The following is a 23408-nucleotide window of genomic DNA, read 5'->3' as shown; positions in this document are numbered from 1 at the left end:
TTTTTCGGTAATTTTCTCTGGCTGCATTCCTTCTATACAATATTTAAAAGTATCAAAATGAAGAATGTTTAAAAAAAAAAAAGTATTACCGGCCCCAGTTTGGTCATAATAAATTTAATAGAGTTTCAATTCTATTTCAGGTCCTGCAACAAGTCCACCCCACACTGTCCGCTAAAGAGGACTCCTTGTACTACATTGAAGAACTCATCCTGCAGCTCCTTAATAAGCTTTGTATTGCCCAGCCAAGGACAGTTCAGGATGTGGAGGTAAGATGCCAGGGTATGGAGCGCTTCTCATCCGCAACAGACGCTATGTGTATAACAACAACCTATATTCTATTAAAGGTTGAATGAATCTGTTCCTGTATATTTGCAGACAATGAATGTCCATAGTCCCCACATGTCCATATAGTAGGGGGGAGTGAGATGATTTTATCCCAGTATCTATCTTACCCTACAGTCATGATATGAATGGCTGTTGCAAATGGCTAAAGTTAACTTCTTCCCAAAACTGCTAGATGTACTATTTCCCAGTATACACAATGGCCCGGATTCAGAGAGCAATTGCGCCTGCGTAACCATAGTTACGCAGCGCAATTGCTGACTTGCTCCGGCGTTACGAATGCTCCTGATTCAGGAACATCGTAACGCCGACTGCAGCCTAAAATCTGCGTGGCATAAGGCTCTTATGCCACGCAGATTTTAGGCTGCATTCTTGCGATGACCGCTAGGGGGCGCTCCCATTGTGCTCAGTGTATATTATGCAAATTGCATACCAACACCGATTCACAATGTTGCGCGAGCCCTGCGTTCGCAAGTTACGGAGTTTCCGTACGGCGTCTTTAGCGTAAGGCTGCCCCTTCTAATAATAGGGGCAGCCAATGCTAAAGTTTACCCGCTGTTCTCGCGTCGTGAAATTTGAATTTCACGTTGTTTGCGTAAGTGATTCGTGAATGGCGCTGGACGCCATTCACGTTCACTTTGAAGCAAATGACGTCCTTGCGACGTCATTTGCCGCAATGCACGTCGGGAAAGCTTCCCGACGGCGCATGCGCTTTACGATCGGCGCGGGAATGCGCCTAATTTAAATGATTCCCGCCCCCTGCGGGATCATTTAAATTGCGTGCGCTTACGCCGGGCAATTTTGCCGGCGCGCCCTCGCAATTTACGGAGCTACTGCTCCGTGATTCGAGGGCAGCGGCGCAAATTTGCGGGGGCGCAGGGCAAAATCGTTGCCCTGTGCCTCCGTAATTTATGCGCAAATCTTACTGAATCCGGGCCAATGAGAACATTGGACGCAAAATACAACTTTCAGAGCGATCGTCCGATAATCTGATCGTTGGTACACAGCTTCCTAGAGCCGATCACAACGGTTCATCCGAAATTATCCAAAGGGGCAAGCGCAAAAAATGTTCTTGTAACAGAACAAACAGTTTTTGTTTAATCCATACAATTTTCGTCCTTAAAAAAAAAAAAAAAAAAAATCAAGTGGCCAAGACCACACATGCTCGGAAACAAAAGAATACTGATGTGGAAAGTAACAAAACAACCAGGCTGTGAATTTCCCAAAGAGCAAGAGCCTTTATTAACAATACAATGCGTTACATCACCGTGGGAAGTTGTATTTTGTCTTACGAGGATCTTTGTAACTCTAGTAACCTATTGGTTTTCTATATGAGACTAGCATGCAAAAATTAAAATGCTCTCGGGCTCGGTTCACACTAGCCCGACTCCAAAGTCGCACGACTTTCAGTGAAACGTTTGAGTCCAACTTTGATACAACTTTGATGTGACTTTTTATACATGAGACACCAATGGCCGAAAAAAAAAAATCATACAGGGGTTATAACCCTCTCTTATTCTATCCGTAATTAAAAAAAGTGTTGCTTATAGTTCTACTTTAACCACTTCCAGCCCAAGGACGTCATATGACGTCCTGGACTTTCAATGGGGATATCTGAATGATGCCTGCAGCCACAGGCATCATTCAGATATCCATCTCTTCAGCCGGCGAATCCCTGCACCATAAGAACGATCATAGCGGCGGTTCCGTTCTTATAGGCGCCCCCCCCTCCCGCCGCCATCCGGTGCTTCTCCGGGCTCTCCTTTGCCATCGGAGACCCGGAGAAACGATCCGCCAGCGTCCGATGGAAACCATAGAGTAGACTGGTGACCAGATGGTCACCAGTCATCTCTATGATCGTCGGAGGCCCGGGCGCGATGTTATGACGTCACGCCTGGGTCCTGGAATGTAAACACAGCCGCAGTCGCGGCTGTCGGCATGTGATCAGTGAATTTTTTTTTCACGATCTAATGCTTTCCAGCCTGGAGGAGAGATGTGGGATCTTATTGACCCCGCTTCTCTCCATAAAGAGTACCTGTCACGAACCATTCCTATTACAAGGGGTGTTTACATTCCTTGTAATAGGAATAAAAGTGATCAAAATTTTTTTTTTTTAAAAAAAGTGTAAAAATAATAAAAGAAATTGAGTAAAATAAAAAATAAAATAATATTATTTTTTTTTAAACGCCCCTATCCCCGGTAGCTCGCGCGCAGAAGCGAACACACACGTAAGTCCCACCCACATATGTAAACGCCGTTCAAACCACATATGTGAGGTATCGCCGCGTGCGTTAGAGCGCCAGCAACAATTCTAGTACTAGACCTACTCTGTAACTCTAAATTTGTAACTTGTAAAAAAAAAAAAATAAGCGACGCCTATGGAGATTTTTAAGTACTGACATTTGGCGCCATTCCATGAGTGTGCGCAATTTTAAAGCGTGACATGTTAGGTAACTATTTACTCGGCGTAACTTCATCTTTCACATTATGCAAAAAAATTGGGCTAACTTTACTGTTTTGTTATTTTTTAATTCACAAAACCGTTTTTTTACCCAAAAATGATTGCGCAAATACTGTGCGAGATAAAAAGTTGCAATGTCCGGCATTTTATTCCCTAGGGTGTCTGCTAAAAAAACATATATAGTGTTTGAGGATTCTGAGTAATTTTCTAACAAAAAAAATATGATTTATGCATGTGGGAGAGAAGTGCCAAAATAGGCCCGGTATAGAAGTGGTTAATAATAAAAGGTAAATTTTTATGTGGACATAAATATTTTCATTTTATATGGCTGCTGTTCAGCTTTCAAGTTTCCCTTTTCTCCGACCTTCTTATGCCTGTGGGTAGCCTTTGTGCACAAGGAAAGCATTTATGACTTTTCTTCTTTTTTTTTTTCCTCGGGGTGTGTAGAGTGTGGCATAAGGCAATTATTCTCCATCTCTCTATAATGAAGATGTGGCGCGGTCCTGGCCTTACTATAGTTGTGGGTAGAGTTGGCACCACTTTGCAGTTTTGTAGCCAAGAACTGCATTTGAGTTTTGGAAGACATTTTTGTCCCGCTGTTGTCAATCTTGTCTATGGATGGATTATAAATGAATCTTATCTCAGTGAGTAGTTTCTAGGAATAGATTGCGGTCTATGCCTCAGTCCTCTAGAGCCCTGCTCCACAGACAGGGAGAGAGAGAGATTGAAATAAAGCATAGAAGGGTTCATGGCAGCTTGGAAGAGGAAAAGTTCCAGCAAACTGTGGTCAGCGAAAGGCCTCTGACTTTGTCGGAGTTGGTCATCCTGAAAATAGTAATGAGAATTCAGATCTTATCCTGTAGTAAACCTGTGACCCGCCTATGGGCATTTAAGTATTTACACATAGCCGTTAATGAGAAGCTTTAAACGCTTGCTGACCGCGAGGATGTACGGAGGCAAATCGGCGCTTCTGCGCTGGATTACATACCTGGTACGTGGCTCGGCACTTCCAGGTAGGGGGCACACGGTGCCAGTGCGCCGCTGCTTCTGCTGTGTTTTGTCACAGCAGAAGCCGATCAGTGGGTGCCGGCGATTGGATCTCCACCGGCACCCGCCGATCATCAGGAAAGCACACAGAACGGAACTCTGCCTGTGTAAAGAAGGCAGAGCGTCGTTCTGACAGGGAGAAAGGGGTAGATTTTCTTTCCCTGTGAAGCAGGGAATAAAATCAACCACTTTCCTTAGTGAAAGCACCTAACGCAGTATACAAAAACACTGGCTAGGCACATGTAAACCCTTTGATCACCCTAGATCAGGGATATGCAATTACACTATGTTGGTGCCTTCTTGTCTTTATATATGCATATGGAGTATTAACCCATGCTGACCCTGTCAGTGCTGAAGGATGTTCCAGTGACAGTTATTTCTTAAGGCTCAGTTTATTGGCCTTGTGTTGAGTTTGTACCCCGAAGGGGAGTGTGCCTCACTTGTGGTGAAGATTGGGAGCAGGTGTAGGATCCATCACGTACCTATTGTTACAAGCACCCATCACTGTAGAATATCTTTGTTGCATCGTCACCATGCAAATGCTTTTATGCAGTTGGGCATTTAACCAACTAAAATAAGCGCTGTTTTATCATTTGGGCTTTTTAGTTTCAGTTTTGATACATTTTAATTTTTATGTGCTCTGAGTCTTTGAATTTTGGACTTTAAATAGCTGCTTTTATTACCATATCCTTTTGCAAAATAGTGATACTGTTTGTTTTATGGATTGTGCTCATCCATTCTATTGACAATTGTCAGCTCAGAGACATCCTGGTTTTGTGGCGCTGAGACGTGCATTTAGGCCATTTTTTTTGCACCTTCAGGTCATATGTACTGGAATATATATATATATATATATATATATATATATATATATATATATATATATATATATATATATATATATATATATATATATATACGGTATATATATATATATATATATATATATATATATATATATATATATATATATATATATATATATATATTTTTTTTTTAAATATACTAGTAATGGTGGCGATCAGCGACTTATAGTAGGATTGCAATATTGTGGCGGACAATCAGACACTATTTGGCATTTGACACTTTTGTGGAACCAGTGACACTAATACAGAGATCAGTGCTAAAAATATGCCCTGTCACTGTACTAATAACACTGGCTGGGAAGGGGTTAAACATCTAGGGTGATCAAAGGATTAAATGTGTGCCTAGCCAGTGTTTTGGTGTACTATAAGTGCTGCTTTTACTCTGCCCCCCCAATCAGAATGGAAATCTGCCTTGTGATTGGCTTCTGCTGTGAGCAGAAGAGGTCGCCAGCGGCTCGCGTGCGTGCGCCCCCTAGACGTAAGTGCAGAATAACGTATGTATACATGATTCTGCGCAGGAGGGCCGCCCTGTAATAGTAAATGTGCTAAGTGGTTAAGCTGGCCATACACTGTTTTTTTTTAAACAGACTTGTCCATCTACACAAACATGGCGGATGAAGGAATCCCTCTATAAGATTTATCCTCACCTTTTGTTCTAGGGGCGACACTAAAATGTTTGCTTCCCCCCCACTTTTTCAATCTCCCCAATGGGCACAGTAAATACTTGTCGCATGGTTTAACTCTTCACCGCTATCCAAAATTAAAACAAGGGTTTTGCCTAGAGATAAGAGTGTATATCTATAAAAAATGATGTGTATAATTTCATTTTTGTATCTTTCACGTTATGTTCCCTTTTCTTATATATCAGGAAAGAGTCCAAAAGACTTTTCCCCACCCGATCGATAAATGGGCCATAGCAGATGCTCAATCTGCCATCGAAAAACGCAAGCGAAGGAACCCCCTGCTTCTGCCTGTTGATAAAATTCATCCATTGTTAAAGGTAAGTTTACTATTTTCCATTATAGTTGAAAGGTTCAAATGAACCCCTTTGCACTGACCGCGCACATATGTGGCCTCACGGAAGTGGGATTTTTTTCTGTGGGGTCGCATATTTGCGTACCTCCCTTTTGTGCCGGGAGCGCGCCGCATAGCATGCTCCCAGCACAGAGACCGGGGTCTCATACTAACGATTGGGACCCGGGACTGTCTGTTCCCGGTCATCTGATTTCTGTTTTTTTTTTTTTTTTGGGGGGGGTTAACAAATGTTTTAATGTTGTTTTATATAATTTTTTTCAGTGAAGGTGGATTTCCTTTAATGTAACATTGGAGTCTTTGTTCCTCCTAATGTACATTGTTGTCTTTAGTGATGAGAAGATTGGTCGCAATGCTGGTGAAAATGGTCAATTGCTTTGTTACCTTGTTGTGTTAGAAATGTTTATATATATTTTTTTCTTCTGGTTTAGCAGTTTTTACCTTCTTCTCGTTTTGTTCCTCACAGGAGGTGCTTGGATACAAAGTGGATTATAACGTATGTCTGTACATTGTGGCCGTGTTGGAATACATTTCAGCTGATATTCTGAAGCTAGCTGGAAATTATGTCTTTAACATCCGTCATTATGAGATCTCTCAGCAGGACATCAAAGTGTCCATGTGCGCTGATAAGGTAAGATGATGGAATGCGGTCAGATGCTGACTTACAGAGAATTGGATGGCGCTCATAGACCAGTTCCATTAACAATTTCGGCTCTATCAGTTGTCTACATTGGGGCCATTTTCAGAATTCAGCTACTGGCTTATAATTTGCTAATGACTGTCATTACTTAAAGGGGTGGTTCACCCTAAAAACTACTTTTTCTTATTACACTGGCCCCCCACATTACAATACGATTAAACCTATTATCTTTTTTTTGATGCTGTACATACCTTCGTACAGCTATTCACCCGTGGCTTCCGGGTTGCGAGTCCCGCGCGAGTGGGCGTTCCTAACATGTCTGTGATTGACATTTTGACCAAAAACGAACTCTGCGCATGCGCATCGCCGTTCGGCTCCTTTCGCCAACCGTGACGCGGCTTACGCGACGGGGGGAGCTCGTTTTTGGTCAATCACAGACATGTTAGGAACGCCCACTCCCGCAGGACTCGCAACCCGGAAGCCACGGGTGAATAGCTGTACGAAGGTATGTACAGCATCAAAAAAAAGATAATAGGCATAATCGTATTGTAATGTGGGGGGGGGGGGGCCAGTGTAATAAGAAAAAGTAGTTTTTAGGATGAACCACCCCTTTAAAGCGGAGTTCCGGCCACAACGTTTTAAATATAAATACCCCTGTAATAGACAAGCTTAATGTATTCTAGTAAAGTTAGCCTGTAAACTAAGGTCCGTTTTGTTAGGTTGTTACAGCATTTAGACACTTTATAAAATAGAAATTGACTGGGGCCATCTTAAGTGTGGGCATCATGAAGCCAGACTGTATGACTTCCTGGATTTCAGCCTTGCAGATCTCGAAAAATGCTCAGTGCTGCACAAGCAGTGTCAGATCAGGTTTCAGCACCTGTGCTGTCCAAGTCACATGATTCTTTGAGACTGGGGAGTGCACAGACTCCTGGAAAGTTACACCCACTACATTCCCAGGAGTCTGTGCGGTGTAGGTTAGGAAGCATTAAGCACCTAGGTGCAGGAAGAGGGAAGATTAACTATTCTGCCTAGCAACAACACTTTGAAGGCATCTAAAAAAAAAAAAACATTTCGTAAAGGACTAATGACATTTTTTTTAAAACTACTGATGTAATGTTATATTTATGGGTGGAACTCCACTTTAATATCAAAGGGATCATTACATTGTTATTGGGGGAGGAGTGGGGGCTTTGTTCTGCTGGTATTTTTTTTTTTTCACAGTGCAAAACAAATCAAATTTTGGTTACCTAAAGCGGAACTTTATACATAACAACTTGATAATAAAAAATGTTCTTTAGCAAGGAACATGCATTAATAATTATGCTACCAACATGAGTGTGTGTTGTAAATTGCCTCCAGCGTTGGACCTGTGTCTTCTTGCTGGAGGTGACCATTTTGCTGAAGCCCAGCGCCCCTGAACAGCAGTAAATTACAAAGCGGAATTAAACCCATCAAATTAGGCCCCTTTCACACTTGTGTGACTTGTCCTGCAACTTGGGACTGCAAAGTTGCATGACAGGTTGTACCCCATGATTTTTAATGAGTACCATTCATCTCTGTGCAACTTCAAGTCGCAGGGACTTCAAAGTAGTCCCTTTACTACTTTTGGTCTGACTTTCATGTGGCTTGAGGTCCATAGACTTCAAGATTACACAGGCATGTTTTGATGTCATGGCAAAGTTTGATAGGGTTCTTACTGGTTTTAAAAACAACGGTTACATTCCTGGAATGCTGGAAATGAAAACTGTCACATTTGATTGTGTCCTCAACCAAACTGTCAAACCATCAAATGGCTGGTGTCATAACTGATCACCTGTGCGGCACCATGGCAGTAGCCATTCAAACAGAAGCAGCTTCATTGGCTGTAAGGAATAGGAGGAGGGTTCAATTGTGCTTTAAAGGAGTTGTAAAGGAATTTTTTTTTGTTTGCCTAAAATTAATGTCTGCAAGGTAGACAGACAGAATAGTGTAATGATTCTGTTAGAAAACAAGTAAATACCTATTATATTCCTTCATCTATATCACCTCCGGCGTTCTAGTTTCTGTTCTCTCATTCACTTCCTGGTTTGCGGCGCTCGTTCATTTAAGAACTACATTTCCCAGTATGCATTGCGGCGCGCCCAGTAATTCACACCTCCTTGAAGTCTCTAACACGTAGAGAGCGTCCTGCCGCACAGATGTAGTTCCCAGGAGGGGGTGAGCACGTCACTGACCACCGCAGTAAAGCCTCCCTTCACGGTGGTGAGTAAAATCAGACAAGCAGGAAGTTAACAGAACAGAGAAGAAATAGAGCAACTTTTGAGCAAAAACGAACAATGAGGAAGTGAAGAGGAATGTCTGCAGGTAAAGGATGCTTATTATGAAAAAAAAAAAAATTCCTTTACAACCCCTTTAAAGGCTGTCAGCAGATCAGCCTCTACAAACTCGACATTGGCTAAAAAATAGAGAGCAACTGAGCATGTGCAGAGCAGGGCGAGATAGTGTATTACTGGATTTTACATAGCTATACCTGCAAAAGGGCCCAGTCTAAAGGGATCTAGCAGGACTTAATTTTTTTTTTACTAAAGTTACGCTTTCAAGTGGTATTAAACCACAGATTATGTCGAACACAATAGAAAATTTGGGGTTTGCATTAGTGGTGCACCGAAATTACGGCCACCAAAACATATCGCGGGGAAACTGTGTTTTCGGCATGCAGCCGAAAAAGAAGAAAAGGTGCCGATAATGGCATTGAAAAGGGGCGGGGTCTATCCCAGGTGCTGCACATTGCGGGGGTGTCATCCGTCTTCTGAAAGGCACCGGTGGGGCTGCATCTGACGGGCACCGGTGGGGCTGCATCTGACGGGCACCGGTGGGGCTGCATCTGACGGGCACCGGTGGGGCTGCATCTGACGGGCACCGGTGAGGCTGCATTATATCTCTTGTATCATTTCTGTAGTCTCTGACCATCTCCTGTATCATGTACCGTAGTTATCTGGCTATAACGCGCTCCGGCGTATAGCGCGCACCCCCAAACTTGAAGGAAAATTCCTGAAAAAAAAAAATACTTAGTTTGGATGTGTCTTGCCCGTCATCCATCACGTCCTGCCCGTCGTCCATCGGCGGCCTCGTCCGGTCCGGCGTCCTTCGGCCACCGTGGTGTCCTCCCCGCTCGATCCCCGCTTCCCACGCTGTGTTTGAACCACTGCGCCGACATATACCGAGCGCAGTACACTCGGGCAGGCTCGGCTCCTCTCGCGTAAAGGACGTACAGGACGTGACCGCGAGCCGAGCCTGCCCGACTATACCCGAGTGTACTGCGCTCGGTATATGCCGGCGCAGTGGTTCAAACACCGCGCGGGAAGCGGGTATCGGCGTATATTGCGCACCCACGATTTTGCCCTGATTTTCAGGGCAAAAAAGTGCGCGGTATACGCCGATAAATACGGTATGTTAGAGGTTCACCGACTGGAAATTTTGCTAATACTATTAGCAGTGTGTTTAAGTTTAAGTAAGAGATTGCAGACATGATACAAGAGATGCTCAGAGACTGCAGACTGAATTTTTTTTTTAGCTTTTCTTGCACTAAATGTGCCAATAATGGCCAACAATAAATTCATATTAATTTAAATTGATGATAATAATTTAAAAAGTTAAATATAATACAATTATATTTAAAAATATAAATATTTTTAAAAAACTGTCATCCTGCATTTTCGGTGCACCACTAGTTTGCACACAGTGGAATATCTGCCTTATAGGGTTAGTTTACTTTTCAGAAAAAAAGAAAAGGTGAACTTGTTTGCTTGGCCAATCGTGCGACTGCTGTGGTTGGCTGTCAGTGGTCAGCCACGTAGCTGGTTTGGTCTGCTGAATGGACGGGGCATGTCCACCACGCTCCATCTTTCCACTCCAGGCTCAATGAGTCTATGATTTTAGTACATGTCCTACAACAATAGTCTGGGTGAGGTGGCTGGCTGGGTGTGTGCGTAGGTAGAAGGTGTTCAGTGCCTCACTTTGTAAACACAGTTTGTGTTTCATTTGATAATAGAGCTATGGAAATGAATTGGTACACAGAAAGTGGGAAGGAGAACTCCAGACACCACCCCATGCTTCTGTCACAAACCATGGCAATTCAATCTGAGCAGATCATGAACTAAATGATTTCTAATGTTGCAGGCTGTTCAGGGCCATTCAGAGGTGTGGCACACAATACACTGCATTATCAAAAGTATTGGGACGCTTGCCTTTACATGAACTGTAATGACATCCCAGTCTTATAGGTGGATTCAGAAAGACTTAGGCCGGCGTATCAGTAGATACGTCGGCCTAAGTCAGAATCTGCGCCGACGCAAATTTAAGCGTATTCTGGTAACCAGATACGCTTAAATTAGGCTAAGATACGAGCGGCGTAAGTGTCTTACACCGTCGTATCTTAAAGTGTAATTTTTAGGCTGGCCGGTAGGTGGCGCTTCCATTGCGTTCGGCGTAGAATATGTAAATGACTAGATACGCCGATTCACGAACGTACGCCCGGCCGACGCAGTACAGATACGCCGTTTCCGTAAGAGATAGGCAGCCTAAAGATAAAGCTGCCCCCTAGGTGGCGTAGCCAATGTTAAGTATGGCCGTCGTTCCCGCGTCGAAATTTGAAAAATTTACGTCGTTTGCGTAAGTCGTCCGTGAATAGGGCTGGACGTATTTTACGTCCACGTCTAAACCAATACGTCCGTGCGGCGTACTTTGCCGTAATGCACACTGGGATATGTACACGGACGGCGCCAGCGCCGTTCGACAAAAACGTCAATCACGTCAGGTCACAGTTAGTTTACATAAAACACGCCCCCCACATCCTCATTTGAATTAGGCGTGCATACGCCGGCCCCATTTACGCTACGCAGCTGTAACTTAGCAGGCAAGTACTTTGTGAATACAGTACTTGCCTTGCTAACTTACGGCGGCGTAGTGTAAATACGATACGCTACGCCGCCGCAACAATGCGCCGCCGTACCTGAATTCAGCTATTAGTCCGTAGGGTTCAATATAGGGCCGAAACAACTAATCAATTACAATTTTCATGATCGATTAATCGGCCAGTAACATAATGGGGTTAAAAAAACAAAAATTTGCTCTTTTATAGTACAAAAAAGCAAATCGCTACTGTAAATATTACTTTCACTGTCCCACAATAAAAAAAATGAGCCCCTTACAGTAGTGATTTTTTGCTCTTTTTGTACTTATTTTGTTTTTTTAACCCCATTATGTTACTAAACATCTCAGGCCGGGGTCACACCTCTGTTTTTTGGTGCTTTTTGGAGAAACACACTACAGTTCAGTTACATGTTTTCCTATGGGACACGTTCACATCCATGATTTTTTTTCAGCTGCTGCGTATTTGGAAAGGGCAAGGAATTTTTAACGCAAAACGGTGCTATTTTGTTTTTTTTTGGTTCAATATACTTCAATGGAGAAGCTGCAGAAAAGCATGTAATGTGTTTTTGTGGCAATTTGTGTTTTGTAATCTGCCCAACAACAAATTGGCCCAATTTTTTTTTTAAATGCTTATTTTTTTTGTTAAGGCCATTATCCAATTAATCGATTAATCTAAACAATAATCGGCCAACTAATCGATTATGAAAATAATCATTAGTTGCAGCTCTAGTTCAATATTGAGTTGGCCCCGCCCTTTGCAGCTATAACAGCTTCAACTCTTCTGGGAAGGCCGTCCACAAGGTTTAGGAGTGTGTCTATGGGAATGTTTGACCATTTTTCCAGAAGCACATTTGTGAGGTCAGGTACTGATGTTGGACGACAAGATCTGGCTTGCAATCTCTTCTATAATTCATCCCAAAGGTGTTCTATTGGGTTGAGGTCAGGACTCTGTGCAGGCTAGTCAAGTTCCTCCACCCCAAACTCGCTCATTCATGTCTTTATGGACCTTGCTTTGTGCACTGGTGGGCAGTCATGTTGGAACAGGAAGGGGCCATCCCCAAACTGTTCCTACAAAGTTTGGAGCATGAAATTGTCCAAAATGTCTTGGTATGCCGACGCCTTAAGAGATCCCTTCACTGGAACTAAGGGGGCCAAGTCTAACCCCTGAGAAACAACCCCACACCATAATCCCCCCTCCACCAAATGGTTTGGACCAGTGCACAAAGCAGTGATTCGAGAGGCTGATTAGCACTCATTTAAGTGTATTTATTCCAAAAAGTTGTGTTTGAAAAACGGCTGCACAAATATCATGTGACGTAAAAAAAATGCAGCGACTGCCATTTTATTCTCTAGGGCCTCTGCTTAAAATAAAAATTCATAGGCCCAGATTCACGTAGTTCGGCGCCTCTTTGAGCGGGCGTAACGTATCCTATTTACGTTACGCCTCCGCAACTTAGATGGACAAGTGCAGTATTCTCAAAGCACTTGCTCCGTAAGTTGCGGTGGCGTATCGTAAATAGGCCGACGTAAGCCCGCCTAATTCAAATGTGGAACAGGGGGGCGTGTTTTATGTAAATGTTATGTGACCCGACGTGATTGATGTTTTTCACGAACGGCGCATGCGCCGTCCGTGGAATATCCCAGTGTGCATTGCTCCAAAGTACGCCGCAAGGACGTATTGGTTTCGACGTGAACGTAAATGACGTCCAGCCCCATTCACCGACGACTTACGCAAACTACGGAAATTTTTCAAAATTCGACGCAGGAACGACGTCCATACTTAACATTGGTACGCCGCATGTACGCCACCATATAGCAGGGGTAACTTTACGCCGGGAAAAGCCTAACGTAAACGGCGTATCTGTACTGCATCGGCCGGGCGTACGTTCGTGAATTTGCGTATCTAGCTGATTTACATATTTCTAGGCGTAAATCGGCGTACACGCCCCTAGCGGCCAGCTTAAATATGCAGTTAAGATCCGACAGCGTAAGAGACTTACGCCGGTCAGATCTAATAGAAATCTATGCGTAACTGATTCTATGAATCGGGCGCAGATACGACGGCTCAGACTCAGAGATACGATGGCGTATCTGGAGATACGCCGTCGTATCTCCTTTGAGAATCTGGGCCCTAATGTTTAGGGGTTCCAAGTTATTTTCTAGCAAAAAAATAACTACTTGTAAACAAAAAGTGTCAGAATAGTCCTGGTTCTTAAGTGGTTAAGAAAATGTGTCCCCTTTTTTTATTTTTTTGTAACTAACCTATATTTCTATACTGTCTGCCAGGTCTTGATGGATATGTTTGACCAAGACGATGACATTGGCGTTGTTGCATTATGTGACGAGGAGCCTTCCTCCACAGGAGAGCTGAACTACTACGAGTTGGTGCGGAATGAAATCGCTGGGGAGAGGCAGTATTTGCGAGAGCTGAACCTCATCATCAAAGTCTTTCGGGAAGCTTTTCTGGAAAACAAAAAGTTGTTTACATCCAATGTAAGTCTTTTTTTTTTTATTTCTGTGCTAATTTCTGAAAAGCGAGGAGAATTCCCTTCTCTACAGTTGTAACGAACCTCCTGTTCTGATGACAGCTGTAAATATTGGATTTCCCATCACTTCCTGCTTGCAATTCCAATTAGTCTGGGGTTCTAATCTTCCCCATACAATTTAACTAAATGATGCTTATGTGTTTTAACCTGTAAAGCATTCCATTTACCATCTTACAGGAAATTGAGATCATCTTCAGTAATATCCTGGACATCCATGAACTTACAGTGAAGCTTCTGGGTTTGATTGAGGATACTGTGGAGATGACCGATGAGAGCAGCCCACATCCTCTTGTTGGAAGCTGTTTTGAAGACTTGGCTGAGGTACGGACCATGGGTCCTAAAGTGGACATAAACTCAATGAGTGACGATCTTCTGGGGTTATAGGGAACATTTAGAAACGTTTACACATTACATTAAATCAGGGCTGATCCTCGCTATAGGCTCACTATGCAAGCTGCAAAGGGCCCCCCAAATTACTAGAGGCCCCGCCTGGTGAGAAGTCATTTTCGCCCCCTCACCCCGCTTATAAACTCGCTGGCTGAGTCATTTCCGACAGCAGAACACCCCCACTTCTCAACTTTGTGACATGTCACTGTCGTCAGCACCCCCCCGATTCTCATTTTTCTTTTTCAATATTTTATTGAATTTTTCAAAAAAAATTATAACAAGCCATGGTTTGCCCACGCAGGGGTGACATAGAACACACAACAAAAAAAATATATAAGAAATAGCGCATGAACACATAAGAGACACCAAGTTCAATTATAACCCAGGCCATGAAGGACCAGGTTGAAATATAGGCCTATGTCATAAACACAAACATCATTCTGTACCTAGGAGTACAGCAGCTTACATTGTTGGCCCTTATATCGAAGAGCAATGACAGAAAAAGCAAACAGGAAAGAAAGAGAAAGCGAAAGAGTAGAGAGAAAGAGGAGCCCCAGAAGAGGGCAAGTATCACGGACACGGGACCCGCCGGAGCACGACTTCCTAAAGCCGACCATAACTGGTCGGGGGCAGGGATGGAAAGGAATAACTTATCCATGGTTCCCAAACTTTCAGAAATTTTGCATGCGAATCCTTCAATATACTGGACATCTGCTCATTAATCATCATAGCCGTCATTCTGGATCTCACCCCCTGGAAAGCAACCGACGGAGTCTTCCAGGCCTGAGCAATAGTCCTTTTGGCAGAAATAAAAAGATACGTGGCCAATTTCTGTTGGGGCGCAAATAGGCCCGGTATCGGGCAGTGTAAAAGAGCCAGTCGGGCATCCTTACGGACTGTCACATGAAATAATGTCTGTAATAGGCCAAAGACCCTTGACCAAAAGCCGATTCTCATTTTTAATGTGCCATGTCATTTTGCTTAGGGCCCCAGGGAGGTCAGGATCGGCACTGCATTACATGACACTTACCTGTAAACAAAACCCACGTTGTCCCCGCTGGAGGCCACATACATCTTTGCCTATTTTCCTTCTGAGGGAACGGGCTCTGGCGGTGTGACTGGCCAGAGACACACGTGACATCACTCCCCCGCATGCACGTGGGGGCCATCCGTCCCAGCACAGGCTTCTGAAGAAACGGTACGGCCGGCCGTTCTTTCAGAGCGCATGCGCCAATTACATCACAGTATACAGTAAATGGCTCTTAAACGGCGCACGTTTAGGAGATATTTACAGTACCTATAGATAAGCCTTATTCTAAGCTTATCTATAGGTACAAAGAATACAGGAAGGTTTTCTTCCGCTTTAAGACAGACACTAGACAGTGGACACGTGGAAATGTATCTAATCACTGCTATTGATTGTATAGCAGAAAATAAGGTGAGCACACATGCCTATATTCCCGCAATGGTTTTATATCAACAGAACTGTTGAGCCATCAAATTTCTGATGTCATAAAGGAGCACATGTGCAGCACCAGATCAAACAGAATTTAAAGCGGGAGTTCACCCGAATTTTTTTTTTTTAACATTAGATTCATGCTCATTTTGTCTAGCGGAATCGGCTAGTTTTTTTAAAAACGAAGCAGTACTTACTGTTTTTAGAGAGAGATCTTCTCCGCCGCTTCCGGGTATGGTCTTCGGGACTGGGCGTTCCTATTTGATTGACTGTCTTCCGAAAGGCTTCCGACGGTCGCATCTATCACGTCACGAGTAGCCGAAAGAAGCCGAACGTCGGTGCGGCTCTATACGGCGCCTGCGCACCGACGTTCGGCTACTTTCGGAAAATCGTGACGCGATAGATGCGACTGTCGGAAGACTGTCAAATAGGAACGCCTAGTCCCGCAGCCCATACCCGGCAGCGGCGGAGAAGATCGCTCTCTAAAACGGTAAGTACTGCTTCGTTTTTAAAAAAACTACCCGATTCCCCTTGACAAAATGAGCCTCAATCTAAGGTTAAAAATTTACATTTCCGGGTAAACCTCCACTTTAAGATGGCAGCTTCCTTGGCTCTAAAAGTAGGAACGTTTAGTTCTGTTTTAAGAATCCATATCACGGATAACAGGACGACAGGAAGATAAGTTAGCCAATATGTAAGGGGGGTTCAAACATGTGAAAATGACGCAACTTCCTGTATTTTACCCTTAGGAACAAGCCTTCGACCCGTATGAAACCTTGTCCCAGGACATCCTTACCACCCATTTCCAGGAGCATTTCAATAACCTCATGGCTAAACCTAATGTTCCTCTGTATTTTCAGGTGAGGATTTTTTGCACTGTGTCGATTTTTGGTTCTGGGATATATTTTTATCTTGAAATTTTCTTAGCGGTGTAGCACTGTATGCATCTGTCCATTTTAGAAGTAAAGGGTATCTAAAACCAAGAACTAAAAGGTAACATAATGCAGCTCATCTGCCCTTAGATATACAGTGGACCTAAAAAGTCTACACACCCCTATTAAAATGTCAGGTTTCTGTGATGGACTCTTTCCACCTTTATTGTGACCTATAAAACTGTACAACGCAACAAACTGAAATCTTTCAGGTGGAAGGAAGTAAAAATAAAAACATTTAATAATATGGTTGCATAAGTGTGTACACCCTTTAACTAATACTTTGTTGAAGCACCTTTTGATTTTATTACAGCACTCTGTCTTTTTGAGTATATGTCTATCAGGATGGCGCATCTTGACTTGGCAACATTTGCCCACTTTTCTTTGCAAAAACACTCCAAATCTGTCAGATTGCAAGGTCATCTCCTGTGCACAGCCCTCTTCAGATCACCCCACAGGTTTCCAATCAGATTCAGGTCTGGGCTCTGGCCGGGCTATTCCAAAACTTTAATCTTCTTCTGGTGAAACCATTCCTTTGTTTGGATGTTTGCTTTGGGTCGTTGTCATGCTGAAAGATGATGTTCCTCTTCATGTTCAGATTTCTAGCAGAAGCCTGAAGGTTTTGTGCCAATGTTAACTGGTATTTGGAACTGTTCATAATTCCCCCTTCCTTGACTAAGGCCCCTGTTCCAGCTGAAGAAAAACAGCCCAAACGCACGATGCTGCCACCACCATGCTTCACGGTGGGTATGGTGTTCTTTTGGTGATGTGCAGTGTTTTTGCACCAAACATATCTTTTGGAATTACAACCAAAAAATTCAACCTTGGTTTTTTAAGACCATAACACATTTTCCCATATGCTTTTGGGAGACTTCAGATGTGTTTTTGCTAAATTTTATCCGGGCTTGGATGTTTTTCTTCGTAAGGCTTCCGTCTTGCCACTCTACCTCATAGCTTAGACATATGAAGAATACAGGAGATTGTTGTCACATGTACCACACAGTCAGATATTCCTGCAGCTCCTTTAATGTTGCTGTAGGCCTCTTGGTAGTCCCCCTGACCAGTTTTCTTCTAGTCTTTTCATAAATTTTGGAGGGACATCCTGTTCTTGGTAATGTCACTGTTGTGACAAATTTTCTCCACATGATGACTGTCTTCACTGTGTTCCATAGTATATCTAATGCCTTGGAAATTCTTTTGTACCCTTCTCCTGACTGATGCCTTTTAACAGTGAGATCTCTCTGATGATTTGGAAGCTCTCTGCCGACCATGGCTTTTGCTGTAGGATGCGACTAAGAAAATGTCAGGAAAGACCTACTAGAACAGTTGAACTTTATTTGGGATTAATCAGAGGCACTTTAAATGATGGAAGGTGTGTACTGACTCCTATTTAACATGAGTTTGAATGTGATTACTTAATTCTGAACACTGCTACGTCCCCAGTTATAAGAGGGTGTGCACACTTATGTAACTACATTATTAAAATTGTTTATTTTTCCTCTTTCCCCAAAAGATTTCAGTTTTTGTTTTTCAATTGAGTTGTACAGTTTTATAGGTCACATTAAAGGTGGAAAAAGTTCTGAACTGATTTATCTTTGTCTCACTTTTTTACGTCAAAGAAACCTGACATTTTAACGGGGGTGCATACACTTTTTTTATCCACTGTACAACCCCAATTACAAAAAAAGTTGGGGTGCTGTGTAAAATCTACATGAAAACAGAATGTAAAGTTTTTTGCAAAATCTCATAAATTCTTATTTTATTCACAATGGAAAACATATCAAATATTTAACCACTTCAATACCAGGCACTTTTACCCTCTTCCAATTTTCAGCTCCTGCGCGTTACCAGCACAGTCAATTTCACTATAGACTGCAGAGGAGCTGCGAGGGAGCGCAGGTAGGGTGACCACGTGTCCCGGATTGCCCTGGACAGTCTCGCATTTTGCAGGTCTGTCCCGGGCACATTCATTCCAGGACAATACAGTGTCCCGGAATGAAACTGACACAATAACCCCCCCCCCCCTCCCCCGGGCCAATCTGATGCCCCCAAAAAAGGTTTTTTGGAAAGGAAGGGTGTCCCTGAATGGTAGTTTGTAAATGTGGTCACCCTAAGGGCAGGTATGGTGAGTATAGTGTTATCGGGGGGAGGGGCAGCTTTTCAGAGACACTGTTACTTTCCCCTGCATGGACAAGGTGACCATGGGGTTTATTTACTTAAGGCTGCACTACAAGTTCACTTGCGAGTGCAGTCGCTGTAGATCAGAGGGGGACATGCAAGGAATATAAAAAAACAGCCTCCCCTCATTTCAGATCTACCCCTCCGATTTACAGCGGCTGTACCTCCAAGTGCACTTGCAGTGCAAAGTGGATTTGCCTTTAGTAACTCAACCCCCGTGTCCCTTTGGAGTCAGTAGGCTGTGTAGTAAATGTGTAAACATTGTATGTAGGTCTTGCATGTTAGAGCTTCTAATCTGCAGAATGTCATGTTCTCTAATTTGTGTCGTCTCCTCTCAGTCAATATCTGACGGCTTTAAAGAAGCAGTGAGATACATCCTCCCTCGGCTCATGCTGGTTCCTGTTTACCACTGTTTGCACTATTTTGAATTATTGGAGGTAAGACTTCTGTTGATAATGTAGCAATGCTGGAACTCCCATTCAGGGCAAATTGCTTCCTCTCGGGTACAGAAAGTCTGAAGTAAAAAAAAAAAAAAAAAGTTGATCACCAAAAAAGATAAAATCTACCTTGTAAGTTTAAATGTTAATTGGTTAGAGAAAAGGGAAGTTGCATACAGCAGACTTCAAGAAGTACATCCTACTGGCCCTGTATGGAGATTTAGAGTTTCAGCAGGAAATTGCACTGAGCAGGATAAAGCTGAAATTCAGACAGAGATAAAAAAAAATATTTTTTTAAAAGCAAAGTATTATGTACCATTCGATGATATTTCGGTTCATCCAGTCCTGATATTTACACAGCTCTGACCCACAAGACAGAAGAGCTGCTTTTTCTCCGTTGCAGTGAAGTAACACTTACAGGGGCAGATCCACAGAGAGAGTACGCCGGCGTATCTACTGATACGCCGGCGTACTTTCAAATTACCCGCGTCGTATCTTTAGTTTGAATCCTCAAACCAAGATACGACGGCATCTGGGTTTGATCCGACAGGCGTACGCCTTCGGATCGTAGATGCAATACTTCGGCGTCCGCTGGGTGGAGTTTGCGTCGTTTTCCGCGTCGGGTATGCAAATTAGCTATTTCCGACGATCCACGAACGTACGCGGGGCCGTCGCATTCTCTTACGTCGTCTCTAGTCTGCTTTTTTGCGGCGTATAGTTAAAGCTGCTTTTTTGTGGCGTATAGTTAGATTTGCCATGTTAAGTATGGCCGTCGTTCCCGTGTTGAAATTTAAATTTTTTTTGCTTAAGTCGTCCGTGAATCGGGATGGACGTAAATCACGTCTAAGTTAAAAAAAATGACGTCGTTGCCACGTCATTTAGCGCAATGCACGGCGGGAAATTTAGAAACGGAGCATGCGCAGTTCATTCCGCGCGGGGACACGCTTCATTTAAATAAAAAACGCCCCCTAATCGCCGATTTGAATTACGCGCCGTTACGCCGCCAGAGATAGACTACGCCGCCGTAACTTTCGGTGTGCAATCTTTCAGGATTCGAACCAAAGCCGGGAAAGTTACGGCGGCGTAGCGTATCTTTGATACGCTGCGCGGGTGCAGATCTCTGTGGATCTGCCCCACAGGGTTTTGTGCCTGTGTAATTGGATATGGAAGGATAAGCTGCAGACTTATTACATGAGCACTGTAGCAGAACTTTGGCAAAAGTACGGGTCAGGCTGCTCCTGAATTGGGTCACCGTCATGGAAGGTCAGTTGCTTAACACCAGCAGATGCTCATCCTATGCCCCACAGACTGCAGAAATCCAAAGGAAAAAAAATGGCTGCACTCTGAGAAAAGTTCAAACACTGGTTACTTATTCTGGGCAACCTTAATAGAGTCCTACTCATTGTTGCGTTTTACCGGTAAGGTTGGGCTTCATCATAGAGGTCTACAATTAAGGCCAACCGATTCAATTTTAAATATACCATTAGAGTGGGCCATCCTATATGTCTCCATTATACTTTTTAAATATCACCAGTAATGTGCAGCTGCCCCTTTAAGTGAATACTACTATGATACAAACAATATATAAATAAAGGTCCTACTAAGGCACTACTAAGTAATCCATTAACCCAATATAATAAAAAAAATGTCTATAAATTGGTGTACACGTATAGGGCCAGATTCACAAAGGACTTACGACGGTGTATCTCCACGTACGCCGTCGTAAGTCTGAATGTGCGCCGTCGTATCTTTGCGACTGATTCATAGAATCGGATACGCCTCACTGTTGCCAAGATACAAGCAGCTAAGTCTCCTACGTTGTCGTATCTTGGGGTGCATATTTACGCTGGCCGCTAGGGGCGCTTCCGTATATTTCCGCGTTGAATATGCAAATGAGGTAGAATACGCCAATTCAGAAACGTACTTGTGCCCGTCGGATTTAGCTACGCCGTTTACTTAAGGCGTCGGTCCGGCGTAACTTTACCCCTCATAAAGCAGGGGTAAGTCATGTTGGGTATGGACATCGGAACAGCGTCGTATTTTACGTCGTTTGCGTAAGTCGTACGTGAATGGGCGTAGGTTACGTTCACGTCGACTAAGCATTGAGCCGGCGTAACTTAGGGAAAATATTTGACGTTATACTGAGTATGCGCATGCGTCGTTCGTTAGGCGCGTCATTTACGTGGGATCACGATTAATTTCCATACAACATGCCCCCTACCAGCCTACTTTGAATTACGCGGGCTTACGCCGGCGCAACTTATGGAGCAAGTGCTTTGTGAATACTACACTTGCCTGTCTAAGTTGCCCGCGGCGTAGCGTAAATAGGATACGCTACGCCCGCACAAAGATGCGCCCAGATACGTGAATCTGGCCCATAAAGTCCAAAACATCACAGAAAATTAGAACATCAAATGTACTTCTTCACTCTTCCACCTTAACCACTTCAGCCCCGCAAGGTTTTACCCCCTTCATGACCAGGCCATATTTTGCAATATGGCACTGCGTTATTTTAACTGACAATTGCAAGGTCATGCGACTCTGTACCCAAACAAAATGAATGTCCTTTTTTGCCCACAAATAGGCCTTTCTTTTGGTGGTAGTTTGATCACCTCTGCAGTTTTTATTTTTTGCGCTATAAACAAAAAAAGACAGAAAATTGTGAAAAAAAAAAAATACCAATATTTTTTACTTTCTGCTGTGAAACATACCCAATAAAAAAATGTAAAGAAATTAATTTCTTCATCAGTTTAGGCCACAACGTATTCTGCTACATATTTGCGGTAAACAAAATCCGTCTACAAACCATGGGATATTTTTATGGCAATTTTATTTATTTTCCTAGTAATGGCGGCGATCAGCGATATTGCGGCAGATAAATCGGACACCTAACTGACACTTTTTTGGAACCAGCGACACCAATACAGTGATCAGTGCTAAAAATATGCACTGCTACTGTACTAATGACACTGGTAGGGAAGGGGTTAACAATCAGAGGGTTTAAAGGGTTAAGTGTGTGCCTAGGGGATGCTTTCTAACTGTGTGTGGGATGATTTCTTGGTAGCGCCAGACTATTATATATTGTTTGTATCATAAGGCCAACTGATTGGCTTCTAATTTTTTGAGCCTGATTATTGCTGTGGAGTGATTTAGGGAGGCTGATATCAAGTCAAATTCATTTTAAACATACTTTATTTATGTATTAATGAATGCAGAACTGCATTAATTTGTGTCTTTTATATCTGTTTTAAGAGATTAGCTTTAAGATTTACATGAACCTTTCAATTTTAGCACTTTAGCAATATTTTACTGGATAGCTTTACTACCTCGCTGAATGTTTTCATGTGTTGCCTGGAACTGATTTTCAATAAAGTGCTACTTGAAACTGGTTAATAACCTAGAGCATGGGTCTCTAAATGTCCTAATCAATGGACCGGTTTACTGCCCTTCAGACTTTAGGGGGGCCGGACCATGGCCAGTGGGAGAAGAAAATGTCCTGGCGTCAGTGGGAGTAAACAATACCTCATCATTGGTATTCAGGGGAATAAAAGTGGCCCATTATAGGTATCAAGTAAGTGGGAGGAATAATGCCCTATCATTGGTGTCAGTGGGAGAAATAGTGCTCCATCATTGGTATCAATAGGAAAAATAGTGCCCCATCATTAATATCGGTGGGAGAAATAGTGTCCCGTCAATGTCAGTTGGAGGAATAGTGACCCATAAATGGTGAAGTGAGAGGACTAGTGCCCCACTGTTGTGTCAGGAACAATGCCCCATTTTGCAGACAGTGGGGGCAATAATGTCCCAAGGGCTGGGGCAGCATCTAGCCCCTGGGCCACAGTTTGGAGACAACTGACCTAGAGCAATGCTAGTTATCACTTCTTTTTTATGAAGCAGTTAATGGGCTCATGCGCTTGGCCGATTAGCGCTGTACACCACCTAGATCCACATATTTCTGCGGCAGGTATGATTAAGCATTTCAGATCAGCCGCAGACAGAAAGCCTGTCCATATCAATGACAGGCTGACGCTATCCACAATGGTTTGCCCCTGAACGCGTTGGCCGCTAATATGAGCCCTGGGAGTGCTAATTTTATTGCTGTCACATTACAGTATATTGTTTTATTGAATGTCAGTTGTATATAAAAAAAAAAAACAGCATTACTTTTCA

General features: G+C 43.2%; 1 protein-coding gene across 1 annotated transcript in view; it reads left to right on the top strand.

The window, feature by feature from the left end:
* The window catches only part of SOS2 (SOS Ras/Rho guanine nucleotide exchange factor 2), a 98776-nt gene that overhangs the window by 34901 nt on the left and 40467 nt on the right, over nucleotides 1-23408 (top strand). The window contains exons 2-8 of the mRNA XM_040332896.1: nucleotides 141-266; nucleotides 5585-5716; nucleotides 6215-6379; nucleotides 13589-13795; nucleotides 14026-14169; nucleotides 16441-16551; nucleotides 19140-19238. Of these exons, the coding sequence (XP_040188830.1) occupies nucleotides 141-266; nucleotides 5585-5716; nucleotides 6215-6379; nucleotides 13589-13795; nucleotides 14026-14169; nucleotides 16441-16551; nucleotides 19140-19238 (984 nt within the window). The remainder of the gene's footprint in view (nucleotides 1-140; nucleotides 267-5584; nucleotides 5717-6214; nucleotides 6380-13588; nucleotides 13796-14025; nucleotides 14170-16440; nucleotides 16552-19139; nucleotides 19239-23408) is intronic.

Source organism: Rana temporaria, chromosome 13 (assembly GCF_905171775.1).
Source record: "Rana temporaria chromosome 13, aRanTem1.1, whole genome shotgun sequence".
Classification (NCBI taxonomy): domain Eukaryota; kingdom Metazoa; phylum Chordata; class Amphibia; order Anura; family Ranidae; genus Rana; species Rana temporaria.
Note: the sequence above shows the minus strand (reverse complement) of the source record. Positions and strands in the feature narration are given on the sequence as shown.